The 15666-nt window shown below is 42.8% G+C and overlaps 1 protein-coding gene and 2 long non-coding RNA genes across 4 annotated transcripts in view; 1 reads left to right on the top strand and 2 right to left on the bottom strand.

The window, feature by feature from the left end:
- Window positions 1–750: 750 nt before the first annotated feature.
- LOC144085178 (uncharacterized) lies at window positions 751–5014 on the bottom strand. Its single transcript, XR_013304053.1, has 2 exons — window positions 1023–5014; window positions 751–953 (listed from the first exon to the last, which is right to left on the bottom strand). It is a non-coding gene; the product is annotated as an uncharacterized LOC144085178 (long non-coding RNA).
- Window positions 5015–6408: 1394 nt separating this feature from the next.
- On the bottom strand, window positions 6409–8659 carry LOC144084489 (uncharacterized). The gene is made up of 2 exons (XR_013303824.1): window positions 6916–8659; window positions 6409–6815 (listed from the first exon to the last, which is right to left on the bottom strand). It is a non-coding gene; the product is annotated as an uncharacterized LOC144084489 (long non-coding RNA).
- Window positions 8538–15666, top strand: part of polr1c (RNA polymerase I and III subunit C) — a 91182-nt gene continuing 84053 nt past the window's right edge. Inside the window, exons 1-2 of one of the 2 annotated variants that reach the window (XM_077612959.1) lie at window positions 8538–8710; window positions 8997–9068. In XM_077612959.1, the coding sequence (XP_077469085.1) occupies window positions 8639–8710; window positions 8997–9068 (144 nt within the window). In that variant the 5' untranslated portion in view covers window positions 8538–8638. Of the gene's footprint in view, window positions 8711–8996; window positions 9069–15357; window positions 15607–15666 lie in introns of those variants that run through there. The other variant, XM_077612961.1, reaches the window with a different exon arrangement.

The raw sequence follows: 15666 nt of genomic DNA, 5'->3' as shown, positions 1-15666 counted from the left end.
TTAAACATGCTCTGACTGGCCAGACGCGAGTAGCCTTGATTTAGAAATAAAACAAAATTCCTCTTTGATTTTTTTTGTTTTATTTCTTGTTCGAAAGTGACAACTATTGGAGTAATATGAACCATCGTAACTATCACTTATTTAGGTCTTTTGCCGAGTAAACGCAGCTTATGGAGAAGGACCACCAATTTTGTCAGACACAGTTTCTGGGTGTGATGACAAGTAGGCTTTTTTGTTGTTGATAATGACAACAGGGCCTATGTCCGATTACTATTATTATCGAAAGAATTTAGATATTTTGACATTAGAAGCAATATGGCTGCCATCAGATGTTATTGGTAAGAAATTTGTAATTTCTGTAATTAGAAAGCATCAGGTACTCATCAAGATAGACCTATTTTTTTTTTCAAATTGAATTATTTGATATTTTGCATTTTCAAAGACAGGCATATGTGAGCTGTTCTTCTTTGTTCTGAAAGATCTGGTGAGACAAGTGTTAACAAAAATAGGTATCATAGAAGCTTCCATAACCAGTTCTCTTTATTGGCTTGAGAAAAGGCGTGATTCTCGTTCATCTGACTCCATTTTAAAAGCCTTTGACTCCGCCCAAAGTGGGCGTTAATTTGAATACAATTGGGTGGGTTTCAATTACAAGGAACATGCCTGGTTTGAAATCAAATACTGTTGGATCGTAACTTGGACACCTGTTAGTTTTAGGCAAAAAAAAACCAAAGCAGGCATAAAGACAGCTTTACTGGTGGTAATGTCTCTTTATTGCAATTCACCCTGACAGAGCAAAAGCACAAGGGGAGTAGTGTAGGCAGGTCGGGGCGGCTGATGCGAGGGTCGAGAGCCGTGGCGTCCGTAGGAAAAGTCCAAGGCAGCGATACGGGATCCGTGAGGCGAGAAATGTGGTCATGGTTGTAATCATGGTCGGGATCGTACTCCTGGTCCTAGGGGAAAAACAAGAGGTCGAAGATCAGAGAAGGCAGAAACAAGGAGGTAGCGAGAGGGTACTTTACAGTGAACTGATAAAGACGATCCAGCACCGTGGTCCAGCTCTGGGTGGTTTAAATAGCTCCGTGTTATGATGAGCCACACCTGCTACTGTTTGGCCCATTGGGTGCTGGACCTGTAATTGGATGACAGGCAGAACCACCCACTTGTCTGGCCCTGACAGTGAAGATATGACGCTTCCCTTCGAACCATAAAAACAGGATCTGTAGGCAGGTCCGGAAAAGTTTTACAACTACCAGGACACAGCTCAATTGTTTGTACACCAAACACCTAGAGCTACCTGCTGCAACCCCTATGATCAGATAGTGACAGTGTTCTTGTGAAGACTCTGCCCAAACACAATGACCAGATAGAAGCAATAACTTGGGTCTGCACGCGTGAAGCATCCTACATTCGGGTGGGAAAATATCTTTTGAATATGACACAAACCTTTAAGTTAATTTTTCTAACAGATCCCTGTTTGTACAGAGGAAACTGTGCAACAAAACTATTAATCAAATAAAAATTAACACATCAAAACCTTCAATATGTTAAAAAAAACCGTAGCAATTTTGACGTACACACAAAAGAAAAAAAACATACTTTACACACTACTTCATCATGGTAATGGTAACAAAAAACTAGAAAGAAAATATAAAAATCCAATCCTGTTCGACCAGATGGTATGCCACTGAAGTTCTTCTTCTTGTAGTTCTTCCTCCTCTTCTTCCAGCGGTCCACTATCTCAGTCTAGGGCCTAGACTCTAGGCCCTTTAGCAATAAAAGTCCACATTCAAAGCAAATCAACCAAGGGTCGGTCACCAACATTATTTCGTAATCCTCCATAAGAACACAATCAAAACGACTCTGTGAAGGAGAGCCGGTAAGAGAACACTGAATGAGAAAATCATGCACAACAAGTGATTGAGTAGCAGAAATATTCGAATTATTAACACTAACAATCAATCTCCTAACCATAGCTTTCACAATACAGCAACTAAGAAGTAAAAACAAGAACAATAAAAAGTAGGAAAAGAAACCATTAAAGAAACTATCAAATTTTCCATTTTTCAAGATTGTCAAAACCAATGCTAATTTTGTATAGATGAGTAATCAATGATAAAATTCAACAGTATATGACATTCACATTTGTATATAAAGTACTTTAAAGTGCAATATCAATATTATAAAAAATAAACCATGAAAAATGAACTCTTCAGCCAGATCCACAATCAAGCAAACTGCTTTGTAATATATTGATAATGATAGTTGCCTCGGGTTATGGAAGTGTGTTTAACCACGCCACCTGGAGCCGTGGGGTAGCACAGCGTAACCCGGACGTAGTAGTGTTGTGTGTCCGGTTTGTTTGTGTGTGTGTGTGTTGTTGGACAGTGGCAATAAAGAGCTACACGTGTTTTACCCTGGCTCCGCCGTCTATTGCTGTTATGGATATATTAACAGTTATATAAACTGCAAAGTTATTACATGCTTCATATCAGACGCATACATTTCCGTGAAAAAACACAAAGATCCTCCACTTCTCAGAGCCTTAAGAATAAAAGTAAGCAAATGATTAAAAATGCAGACTCTAAACATTGTCACATAGCAAAATGAAATCAAACAAATCAGTCCCTGTTAATTGCATTCTAACAGTGTCCTACCCTAATTATATATAGTAATTTTCCTTACCATTCAATTTAATTCTCAATAGATTTGTTTGTTATTATTACCATTGTTTGTTTAAGATCCTCCAGGCAGAATGTACTCTCTTTTTTGTTGTTGTCCAATGCTCTACACAAATTTCAAAGAGATCAGATTGTGCTCCATTGAGATAAGTCTGGTGTTTCGTTGGCTGTGATGTCTGTCACCCCGCCAAGCAGCCTGCGTTTTTAGGCCAGGCTTACGGCACGGCGGGAGTGAATTCTCTCTCTCTCTACGTGGCGACAGCATCCAACAATTTACTAATTTGTCTCCCCAAACATTCTTTTATACGAATAACACTTTTTTCAAACAGCACAATTCTCAACATTCCGAAACCAACAACACAAACCTCGACACTTCGATGCAATCCTATTAATCACTTCTCTCAAAGCAATGACCATTCTTCTCTTCAAATCACTTTTCTTTATTTCCAACTGCTGACACAGCTGTACTACGCCCATCTGCCCCAAGTTGTCTCATTCATATTATACAATCTACTCATTCATTGCACCCATATAATTCACCTATATTTTCCCTCAACCTCTGAACTTGCCTTCTTCTTAGTTTATTTTTAATCAATAAATCTTTGCACGCGCCCTTCGATTGGCTGGCCACCAGTTCAGGGTGTCCCCTTCCTCTGGCCCGGAGTCAGCTGGGATAGGCTCCAGCACCCCCCGTGACCCTAAAGAGGATAAAGCGGTTAAGAAAATGAGATGAGATAAGAAATCTTTACACGTTTTTTGAAAGCACACACAGCTGCTTCCTTATCTGACCCAGGGTCACACAGTCCCTCTGTTAGGATTGCTTGGTTTTATGCTTTTTTTCCCCCTGGTGTCCTGTTTGAGTGATTGCCCATTGTGTTGAGCTGTCGTTTCGCCGTGTGTTTCCCAGGTGTTCCTAATTGTCCATGTCTGTCTATTTAAACTCCATTTTATGTCATTTGTTGGATCGTCTGCTTTTATTCGTTTTCGTCACATTTCCTCGTTAGCTTGATCCACGTTCCATGTGCCTCGTTCCTTGCTTTCCCTTGTCTTCCCATGTCAGATTTGGTTTTGTGATTTGATTTCTAAGTCTTTGTTATTTTCCAAGATCCTGCCGAAGTTATTAAAGTTTTGGTATGAGGACTACTTCCCTCGTCGTCGCCTGTTTCCCTGCGATTAGGGCCTAATTCCTCATTACCTCACCACGACGTCCCCCCAAAGACGTAACACCCTCTTGTTTCAATAAGTGTACGGGCTCTTATCAGCGCTTATTCACATAGAAATAGCGACTGTGTTTCAAAAAGAATATAGCTCTTTGGGCGCGATTACACACAGTACGCGACTTTCAACGCAGCCCACGAAGAATGTGTCTTCCCTTACAAACTCAACAACTTCCCGTGTTTAACAATAACAATATTGTCGCACCAGGACGAAAATCAGATCTTTCCCCAGATTCTTCCAAAATTTTGATGTTTCTATAAATTATGCAGAATTTAAAATCTGCTTACCTTTGTGTTTTGTCCCCCAAAAGTCTGCAAGGAAAGTCATTGTTTCATCTGGACCTTCAGAACAAATCATGTCGGGGTCACCATTTGTGAGATGTTCTTTTCTTTGTTCTGAAAGATCTGGTGAGACAAATGTTAACAAAAATATAGGCAAGATATTCTTGAAGCTTCTATGACCAGTTCTCTTTATTGGCTTGAGAAAAGGCGAGATACTCGTTCTTCTGACTCCAAAAGCCTACATTGCCTATGCCCAAAGTGGGCGTTAATTTGAATACAAGTGGGTGGGTTTCACTTACAAGGAACATGGCTGGTTTTGAAATCAAATACTGTTGGGTCTTAACTTGGACAATTGTTGAGATAGAGATTCTGAAGATATGACACTTCCATTCGAGCAATAAAAACAGGATATTTAGGCAGGTCAGGAAAAGTTTTACAACTGCCAGAACACAGCTCAATTGTTTATACACCAACACCCAGAGGTACCTTCTGTTTTTCACATATTGTTGTGAAGACTCTGTCCAAACACAATGATCAAATAGAAGCTATCACTTTGGTCTGCAAGCATGAGGCATTCTACATTCTGGCGGGAAAATATGACACAAAACTTTAAGTTAATTTTTATAGCAAATAATTCACATCACATATTAACTGCCTTATGATATTGACCCTGATACTGTGCTTTTGATTCATGCAGTATCTCAGAAATACCACATGTGATGATTTTTCTTAAGATTTTCCCTTCAAAGGAACACATTTGTACTCCCTATTAAAACCATAAATATGGAGGTGAAAGGGGCAGCTTATACGTGAGAAATTGTAAAATTCAACAATTTTAAGGGTGCGGCTTATACACACGGGCGGCTCATATGCGAGTAAATCCGGTAAATACTGTATGGTTCATGATTTGCGTCCAATAAACGCTGCTGTTTCCACCCCGACAGGCCCAGTGCCGAATCTTTATGTGGCCCTAACTGCTTTGACACCAGAGCATGCACATTTCTCAGTTGTAGATCTTGCTAATGCTTTTTTGCCTACTGTTAGCAGAATCACATAGTGGTGTTTTTTCATTTACACACCTTGGTGTTCACTTACATTATACTCGATTGCCACAAGGCCTCCTATTGTCGCCAGGAATTTCTAATCAGGCTTTGAAGCAACTATTGGCACTGCTGGTGCTCCCGGAGGGGGTAATTCTTGTCCAATATGTGGACAATCTCATCCTGGCAGCCCCGTCAGAGTCCAACAGTTTGGAAGCGACTCAGCGTTTACTAGAACAGTTGGCAGGGTGCGGCTTCAAGGTCTCGCGGGAAAAACTTCAATGTGCTTGGACGGCTGTTTCTTTTCTTGGTCATCTAGTTATCTCAGATGGGACTTTATGTCCTCTTTACATCAATTAGCCATTGTACACCACGCTCAACCTGTTACAGTTAGAGAAATGTTATCATTTTTGGGTCTGACAGGTTATTATAGGCAATTTATTCCTAATTATTCAGTTTTCTCCATTTCCCCACGTTCCCTGGTTAATGAAATTCGCATGAGAAATTCAAGAGCTCAGTTGACGCCCCAAGCTGAAAGTGATTTTATAACCCTTAAGCAGCAACTAGGGCGGTCCGGTGGGGCGAGTGGTTAGTGTCGGCTTCACAGCTCTGGTGTCCTGGGTTCAAATCCAGGTTATGTCCATCTGTGTGGAGTTTGCATGTTCTCCTGCGTGGGTTTCCTCCGGGGTCTCCGGTTTCCTCCCACATTCCAAAAACATGCATGGTAGGCTGATTGGACACTCTAAATTGCCCCTAGGTATGGGTGTGAGAGTGCATGGTTGTTGTTATGAATTATTTGCTATGAAAATTAACTTAAAGTGTTGTGTACCAAAGTGATAGCCACTAATTTGATCATTGTGTCTGGGCAGAGGCTTCACAACAATATGTGAAAAACAGCAGATAAATCTGGGTGTTTGTTGCATAAACATTTTTAGCTGTGTTCTGGCAGTTGTGAAGCTTTTACTAATTTGATCATTCCTGGCTTGTCTAGACATCCTCAACAAATACTTAGGTTAACACCCACTTTAGGCGGAGGCAATGAAGGCTTTAAGAAATGGACTCAGAACGACAATCTCGCCTTTTCTCGAGCCAATAAAGAGAACTGGTCATGCAAGCTTCAATAATGTCTTGCCTATTGATAGGTCTGAAAAACAACTTAAGGAGCAGGTTAAGAAAGAGTGAGCCCAATTTAAAGGAAATAAGTTTATTTCCAGACTGCAGAAATGGGGAGAGCTCAAACAGCGTGAACCGCTCACAGTCTGTTGTCCTCTTCTTCTTCTTCTTTTTCACCTCAGGCGCCTGAGGATTACCCTCAGCGGCGCTAGAGCTGCCACTGAAACACGGATTAGTTCATCCAGGGAGTTGCCCAGGCCGCGATGGTAGCGTTCGGTCATTAAGGCCGGACAGCGGAGCCAAAGGTGTTCAGATGACTCTGTTTCCTCGTCGCACAGGCGGCAGCGATCCGAGTTGGATTTCCCCACAAGGTGGAGCCAACGGCGGAGCAGGGGGTGGTGTCCACTGCGGAAACGAATCAGGTATGTGCGGTCTCCTTTCGATAGGGCAAGTTCTTCCTCTGTGACTTTCGTAGTGTAGGTCTGCAAAAGGCGGGGGTGGGAGAGGGGGGAGGAGCGATCTTCACGTTGGATGATGGCGCGTCTTGTGGCTGCATCCGGGGAGGTATGGGTTTGGTCATACCTCGCCGGACGCAGCCACAAGACGCGCCATCAGCATTATATTTCATCATTAGGTCTGTTGTCCTTGCAGCTCTCACCGAATGACCAGTGAGTGAGTCTTAAATACAGGCGAAACTGACAGTTGTCACCAGGACTTTGGACAGATACATTTCAGTCATTTGCAGGGCAAAATGTAATTGATCAGTGTCGGACAGTTGAGTGTTTGTGCTGACATGTCAACTCAATCACAAGACTAAGATTGATTAATCAGTCAGACTGTTGAGTGTCAGCCATTCAGTTTGTATGAGAACGATGCTTTTATACTCACAAAAACTGATATAATCTTACACCTATATTTTTGTTATTACTTGTTTCAACAGATCTTTCAGAACAAAGAAAAGTAAATCCCACATTGTCTGTCTCCTTGTGCCCTGCGATCGGCTGGCATTTTGATTTAGGGTGACCCCCGCCTCTGGCCCGGAGACAGCTGGGATAGGCTCCAGCACTCCCCGCGACCCTAATGAGGATAAAGCCGTTCAGAAAATGAGATGAGAGATGAGATATAAATATATACTTCTGCCATTTTTCAAAGCTATTTTTCATCTGTCTTCTGCTTGCGAGTTTTGGTGTGGATTTGGACATTTGTATGAATTTTTTTTCATAGTACATACATAGTGGTACCTCAGCATACGAGCACCCCGACATATGAGCATTTCGAGATACGAGCATTTCGAGATACGAGCATTTCGAGATACGAGCATTTCGAGATACGAGCATTTCGAGATACGAGTAAAATTTCGAGCAAATAATTATCTCTAGATACGAGAAAAATTTTGAGATACGAGAAAGCCAGGTGGTCAAGGCATGAGAGGCTGTTTATCATTGTAGCACACTGCCATTTTTGCCATATCTCTTTCGTGTATAACAGATTTGTACGAGCACTGGGCGGAGCATTGCATTTTTCCAGTGTTTTTTTCCGTCACTCAGCGCGAATGGCGGAGCGATCGTTACGAGGAGGATATATTACTTCTCGTTGGCTGCTCATAAGAACATCAGGGGCACTGGCTCGCAACTCCCTCTTTGTAATGTCTCTGGTCGCAACTCCCTCTTTGTAATGTCTCTGCAAGCACTGGGCGGAGCGTTGCATTTTTTCAGTGTTTTTTTTCCTCCCTTGGCCTGTTAGCTCCCGTTGGCGGAGCGATCGCTAATTCAAGACTACTTCTCCTTGGCAAGTGGTCGTGAGGACATTTGTGTGCATCATTTTCGGAATATTTTGAAGAGAATACAACAGCAAACAGCCCATCGATAGTAAACGTGAAGGTGAAGGCGGGGCAAACAAGCCAACCCGGCTAAAAAAACATTGAAAAAATGCAACGCTCGTATCTCGAGGTACCACTGTACTTCAGAAGAAAAAAAAACACGATGTAATGAAGACTCAAAAGTTGAAGCCACGAAGTGGTGATGGATCCCAGTAGATAGGCTCCGTTACAAGGAAGTAAAATAGTAGTAGTAGTAGTAGAAGAAGAAGAAGCAGAAGAAGCAGAAGAAGAAAAAGAAGAAAAAGAAGAAAAAGAAGCGAGAGGAGGAAGAAGAAGAAGTAGAAATGAAAGAAGAAGAAGAAAAGAAGAAGAAGAAGACGAAAAAGAAGAGAAGAAGAAGAAGAAGCAGAAGAAGAAGCAGAAGAAGACGCAGAAGAAGACGCAGAAGAAGACGCAGAAGACGCAGCAGTTTCAATAGTTATTAAAATGTCAGAGATGAGACGTAGCCTGGAGGAAGTTCGCAGCCGCATTATTTTAGGAGAATTTTGCGTGAAAAATGTAAGTTTTGGCTTGGCTTTAAGATTTTAATAAATTTTGTAATGAAATAAGCACTCCTTGAACATTTCGCTTTCTTCAAAACAGTTACACAAATCAGTTTTCACCTTTTTTTAACCTCGTTTTGATGACCTGATTTTTGCTCTGCCGAAATGACCTAATATTCCTGGTGCTTTTAGTTTTCAGTCGGTAGATTTAGTGTTCCAAATGAAATACTTGTCAAACTATCATCACAAACTCTATGGTTCTTTGAATGGAATATGCTAATTAAATGATTTGTTGTTTCTAGGTTAACACAACCAATTTTCCTGGAAACTACCCTGGCTACGATGACACTTGGGATATGCTCACATTCCAAAAAGTATTTCCCCGTCATCAATTCTTATTTCTTTGATTGCTGTTATACATACACAATTTCACAGCCTTGTTCTTGGTCCATGTAATATTCATGAGGGATGTTAGAAAATGAACAAGTGTGATATTTAAAAACCAAAAATCGCGGAGCCCTCCTGTAATGGTAACCCAGCTGAGGGGTACAGAGGCGGGGGACACCCTGAATCGGTGGGCAGCCGATCGCATGGCACGAGGAGACAAACAGCTATTCACGCTCACACATACCTAAGGGGAATTTAGTGTCCAACCAGCCTACCATGCATGTTTTTGCAATGTGGGAGGAAACTGGAGTACACAGAGAAAACCCACACAGCCCGGAGAGAACATGCAAACTCCACAGAGGTGGACCGAGCTGGATTTGAACCCAGGACCCCAGAGCTGTGAGGCCGACGCGCTAACCAGGGGTAGGGAACCTGAGGCTCGCGAGACACACGTAGCTCTTTTGAAGGGTGCAACTGGCTCTCCGCTAACCTGTGAGCTAAAATATAGAAACCGCTGGTGACAAAGCTGAAATACTACGTCTTAAACTGCATTAATATTCTTTTTTTTGCATGAGACTCTTCTGGAATGCATACTCATTGATTAGCACATGCATAAGAATGTTGTCAAAACTATTCAGTTTTTTCCACTTTAAAAGTGCTGAAATTACAAAAAAAGGCACCTATTTACATGTATCTTGACTTTTAAATTTGGAGTATGGCTCTCAAGGAATAACAAAATATGGATTGTTTATGGCTCTCTTTGTCAAAAAAGTTCCCGACCCCTGCATAACCCCTCAAGCCGCTAGGCCACCTATGAAAATTAATGAATAATAACACTTTCAGAAATGGCAACTTTATTTTAATCCTGGATACAAGCAGCCAAAATGAACTTTCCTCCGCATGATGTCTGGAGTCTTCCTTAGAGATAAGGTGAGAAGTTCGGTCATCCGGGAGGAGCTCGGAGTAGAGCCAGCCGCTGCTCCTCCGGATCAAGAGGAGCCAGATGAGTGGTCTCGGGCCTCTGATTAGGATGCCCTCTAGACGCCTCCCTCAGGAGGTGTTCCGGGCACTATCTCACCGGGAGGAGGCCACAGGGCTGACCTCGGATACGCTGGAGAGACTGTCTCCCGGCTAGCTCGGGGACGCTTTTGGGTCCTCCCGGAAGAGCTGGATGAAGTGGCTAGTGAGAGGGAAGTTTGGGCTTCCCTGCTGAAGCTGCTGCCCCCGCGACCCGACTTCGGATAAAGCGGAAGAAGATGAGATGAGAATTGTTCATGGCTCTTTCTATCAAAAAGGTTCCCGACCCCTGGGTTAGCGCGTCGGGCTCACAGTGGGAGACCTCGCTTCCAATCCAGGTCGGTCCACCTCTGTAGAGTTTGCATGTTCTCCCTGGTCCCCATGTCTGCGTGGGTTATCTCCAGGTACTCCGGTTTCCTCCCACATTCCAAAGACATGCATGGTAGGCTGATTGGACACTCTAAATTGCCCCTAGGTATGAGTGTGAGCGTGAATGGTTGTTTGTCTCCTTGTGCCCTGCGATTGGTTGGCCACCAATTCAGGGTGTCCCCCGCCTCTGGCCTGAAGTCAGCTGGGATAAGATCCAGCACCCCCACGACCCTAGTGAGGATAAAGCGGTTCAGAAAATGAGATGAGATGAATTATCGACTAATCGAACATTTTATCATTATTTTTGAAAAAAATAGGTTTATGTCGGAAGTCTCTATGTAGTTCCAAATCGCTACACAATTTGACATTTGTTTCTTTATAGAAATAATTAGGTAAGTCGATTTGATTCACTGGTGTATATATAGGGTGATTGAAAAGTAACTCCCTATTTTCAAATAACAAATTCCTTTTTTTATGTAACTTCTACAATTAACGAAAAAATTATTAGATTTCATGAACTTTTATTTGAAATCCAATTCAGGCACCTTTATTCGCCACCAGTTTTTAATCAAGTCGAACATGAATCACATCAACTGATTTCACAAGAAACTTGCGGGATGGAACTCATAACTTCATGTTTTCCCCCTGCAAAATATTCAAAATTCTCTGATATTGTCAAGTAGACTTAATCTTTTGACTATACCTGTGCGATAAAACGATAATGGTAATTATGGTGAAATTATTTTTGTCAAGAATACAAACGTTCAATAAGTTGATAAATATAAGATATAATTACACCACCCCAACACCAACAAGAATGGGGGCACTGATGCGACGTGAACGCTAATTCCAAACCAACGTTCAGGAGATGAAGATGGTGATAACCAGCTAATCATTTAGCAGGGATATTGATACTGCAGCGCACACAGAGCATGAAAGTGTAAGGACTATAACCGCTAGAATTTGCAATTATGAGATGCAGGAAAACATCGAGCCTACCTACTCAAATATTCAAGTGAAGTCTCCTTGCCCTGTACTTTATCTGGACTGTGATCCTTCACTACTTCGGGCCTTCAACATTTGTGGCTTCAGTACATCGCATTTAAAATAAAAATATATTAAGTATTTAAAAACTCGGAAGATACTTCCCTGTCCTCCGCTTGCCACTAAGAAAATTGCTGAAGACGGTACTGTCACTCAACTCAGCACCGAGAAAGAAAAATGCAGGGCAGTGGCTGTCATTTTTATCCGAAAATAGATCTTTCTGAGCGGACCAAGCGGCTGGGAGCCTCTGTAAGAGTGGATTTTTTTTCTTCAGAATTGCGAGCTCTGTGCGACCTTACAGAACACGCCGTGGCGCTTATTTGAAAATAGAGCTTGCTGCGGAGTGAATGGCAGGGAGACGTGGGGATGGTGGATTTTTGTCAGAAATTCGAGGCCCAGGTGACCTGGTGGATTTATCGTCCTTAACTGAAAATAGGACTGTGAACACCAGGAGGGCTGCTGGCCCTGACGGAGTACCTGGGAAGGTGCTCAAAGCCTGTGCTGACCAGCTGACTGGGGTTTTCACAAAGATTTTCAATTGTTCCCTGAAACCATCCATCATCCCATCCTGCCTGAAATCTGCCACCATTATCCCTGTCCCTAAAAAGCCAACCATTGATAGCCTGAATGATTATAGGCCTATTGCACTTACTTAGACTTGGTCTAACACCGACCCACCAGTCTAACTCCATCATCAAATTTGCCGATGACACCACTGTGGTCGGACTCATGTCAGGGGGGATGAGTGTGCTTACAGAGATGAGGTCAACAAACTGTCTTCGTGGTGTTTAGTGAACAATCTCACACTAAACACCACGAAAACTAAAGAAATAATCCTGGACTTTCCCAAACGCAGCACACATCTGGCCCCACTCCTCATGAATGGAGTATGCGTAGACAGGGTCCAGTCCTTCAAATTCCTAGGGGTCCACGTCACGGACAAGCCCTCCGGTCTACCAACACCACGGCAGTGGTGAAGAAGGCCCAGAAACGACTCCATTTCCTGAGGGTGCTCCGGAGGAACAACTTGGACACCAAGCTTCTGGTAACCTTCTATAGAGCCACTGTGAAGAGCATCCTGGCAAACTGCATTACAGTGTGGTACACTGGAAGCACGGCAGCAGACAGAGAGGCCATGCAGAGAGTGATCAACACTGCCCAGAAGATCATCGGCTGCTCTCTGCCCTCACTGGATGACATTGCCAGCCCTCACTACCTCAGCAGAGCCAGGAACATTGTCAGGGACCAATACCACCCTGGTCACAACCTGTTCCAGCTGCTGCCCTCTGGCAGACGCTACAGGTCTCACAAAGCACGGACAAATAGACTTGAGGACAGGTTTTTTCCCACAGCCATCTGGACTCTGAACTTGCGTTAGCACGACACACAATCCCTTCTGTGCAATAACTTGGTGGTGTGCAATATCTTAGATTGTGCAATATTTTAGAATTTACCTAGCCGGGATGTGACTTTTCATACTTTTATATTACTATTTATGTATTTTTTTTACTGGGAAAACGCACTTTGTGGAGTATCACCACCAATTTCGTTGTACGCAGCTGTGTATGATGACAATAAAGGCTTTTGATTTGATTTTGAACGATCGACTGCAAGATCATCGATCAGCCTTAAGTATTGTGATGTGCTGACATGGGAAACGCTATGGTCAGAGCACGTACCTACGGTAAGATGGCGGCGCCCCTAGCGAGAAATAACAGACAAGTAAGTCCACTCACATCTGGCCAGTCTGAACACGTTTAAGATGGCCGTGCCCCGAGCGAGCAGTGACGGGAACGTGAGTTTTTTCACATTTTATGCATTTCCTTAAATTATATTCATAGATGTCAAAATACATTTTCTTTAGCGTTATATCTGTTTATCTTTTCTTTATTTTGAAATAATCGGCCGCATTGTCTTGATGTGTCATCGTCGTCAACTTGCAGTTTCGTTCAGGACGTTCGTGTTTTTATGCGCATATAACCCGTCCTGATTCAGTCATCATTTTTTTGTCTGACAAAAGCGGCTTATATGTGAGTAAATACGGTATGTACAGTTGTGGTCAAAGGTTTACATACACTTGTGAAGAACAATGTCATGGCTCTCTTGAGTTTCCAGTTATTTCTACAACTCTGATTTTTCTCTAGAGTGATTGGAACAGATACTTCTTTGTCACAAAAAACGTTCATGAAGTTTGGTTCTTTTATGACTTTATTATGGGTTAACAGAAAAATTGACCAAATCTGCAGGGTCAAAAATATACATACAGCAACATAAATTAGCAATTTTGGTGACTTAGAAAGTTGTGTCAGTGAGATGAGCTTCATGGCCTCTTAAGTTCTTTTGAGTGATTATGAGTGACTACAGCTGGTGACTTCTCTGAGGCCATGTAAACAGGGCTCATTGGATGCAAACGCCCACTAACGCTACAATGGGAAAGTCAAAGGAGCTCAGCATGAATCTGAAAAAGCGAATCCTTGACTTAAGCATGTCAGGAAAGTCACTTGGAGCCATTTCAAAGCAGCTGCAGGTCCCAAGAGCAACAGTGCAAACAATTGTTTGTAAGTATAAGGTGCATGGCACTGTTTTGTCACTGCCACGATCAGGAAGAAAACGCAAGCTATCACCTGCTGCTGAGAGAAAATTGGTCAGGAGGGTGAAGATTCAACCGAGAATCACCAAAAAGCAGATCTGCCAAGAAATAGAAGCTGCTGGAACACAGGTGTCAGTGTCCACAGTCAAGCGTCTTTTGCATCTCCATGGACTGAGGCTGCTGTGCAAGAAGGAAGCCCTTGCTCCAAAAGCAGCACCTTAAGGCTCGACTGAAGTGTGCTGCTGATCACACGCACAAAGATAAGACCTTATGGATGAAAGTTCTGGTCAGACGAAACAAAAATTGCGCTGTTTGGCCACAATGCCCAGCAATATGTTTGGAGGAGAAAAGGTGAGGCCTTTAACCCCAAGTACACCATGCCTACTGTCAAGCATGGTGGTGGTAGTATTATGCTGTGGGGCTGTTTCGCCGCCAATGGAACTGGTGCTTTACAGAGAGTAAATGGGATAATGAAGGAGGTTTACCTTCAAATTCTTCAAGATATCAGTATCACTAATATCCTAAAGATAACAGTAGATAGCCTAAAGTCATCAGCCCGAAGATTGGGTCTTGCGCACAGTTGGGTGTTCCAACAGGACAATGACCCCAAACACATCAAAAGTGGTAATGGTATGGCTAAATCGGGCTAGAATTAAGGTTTTCGAATGGCCTTCCCAAAGTCCTGACTTAAACCCCATTGAGAACTTGTGGACAATGCTGAAGAAACAAGTCAATGTCAGAAAGCCATCAAATTTAACTGAACTGCACCAATTCTGTCAAGAGGAGTGGGCAAAGATTCAACCAGAACCTTGCCAGAAGCTTGTGGATGGCTACCAAAAGCGCCTAATTGAAGTGAAAATCGCCATGGCACATGTTACCAAATATAAGTGCTGCTGTATGTATATTATTGACCCAGCAGATTTGATCACTTTTTCTGTTCACCCATAATAAAGTCATAAAAGAACCAAACTTCATGAATGTTTTTTGTAATAAAGAAGTATCTGTTCTATTCACTCTCGGAGAAAAATCAGAGTTGTAAAAATAACTGGAAACTCATGAGCCATGACATTGTTCTTCACAAGTGTATATAAACTTTCGACCACTACTGTATGTATGTATATATGTCATTTCAGCTAATTTTCTGAACCGCTTTATCATTAGGGTCAAGGGGGGTGCTGGAGCCCATCCCAGCTGACTTCTGGCCAGAGGTGGGGGACACCCTGAATTGGTGGCCAGCCAATCGCAGGGCACAAGAAGACAAACAACCATTCACGCTCAAACTCGTACCTAGGGGCAATATAGTGTGTCCTATCAGCCTACCATACATGTCTTTGGAATGTGGGAGGAACCCAGAGTAGCCAGAGGAAACCCACACAGCCCCGGGGAGAACATGGAAACTCCACACAGGTGGACGTGACCTGGATTTGAACCCAGGACCCCTGAGCTGTGTGGCCGACACGCTAACCACTCGTTCCACCGGGCCAACGCACCAATGGGATCCTCGCGTGAGCACACAGATGTGTTAATTTTATTTCATTGAATAATGTACGTATTACGTGTATTTA

Source organism: Stigmatopora argus, chromosome 11, assembly GCF_051989625.1.
Source record: "Stigmatopora argus isolate UIUO_Sarg chromosome 11, RoL_Sarg_1.0, whole genome shotgun sequence".
In the NCBI taxonomy this organism is placed as follows: Eukaryota; Metazoa; Chordata; class Actinopteri; order Syngnathiformes; family Syngnathidae; genus Stigmatopora; species Stigmatopora argus.
The sequence above is the reverse complement of the archived record's forward strand: the minus strand, read 5'-3'. Positions and strand labels throughout refer to the sequence as shown.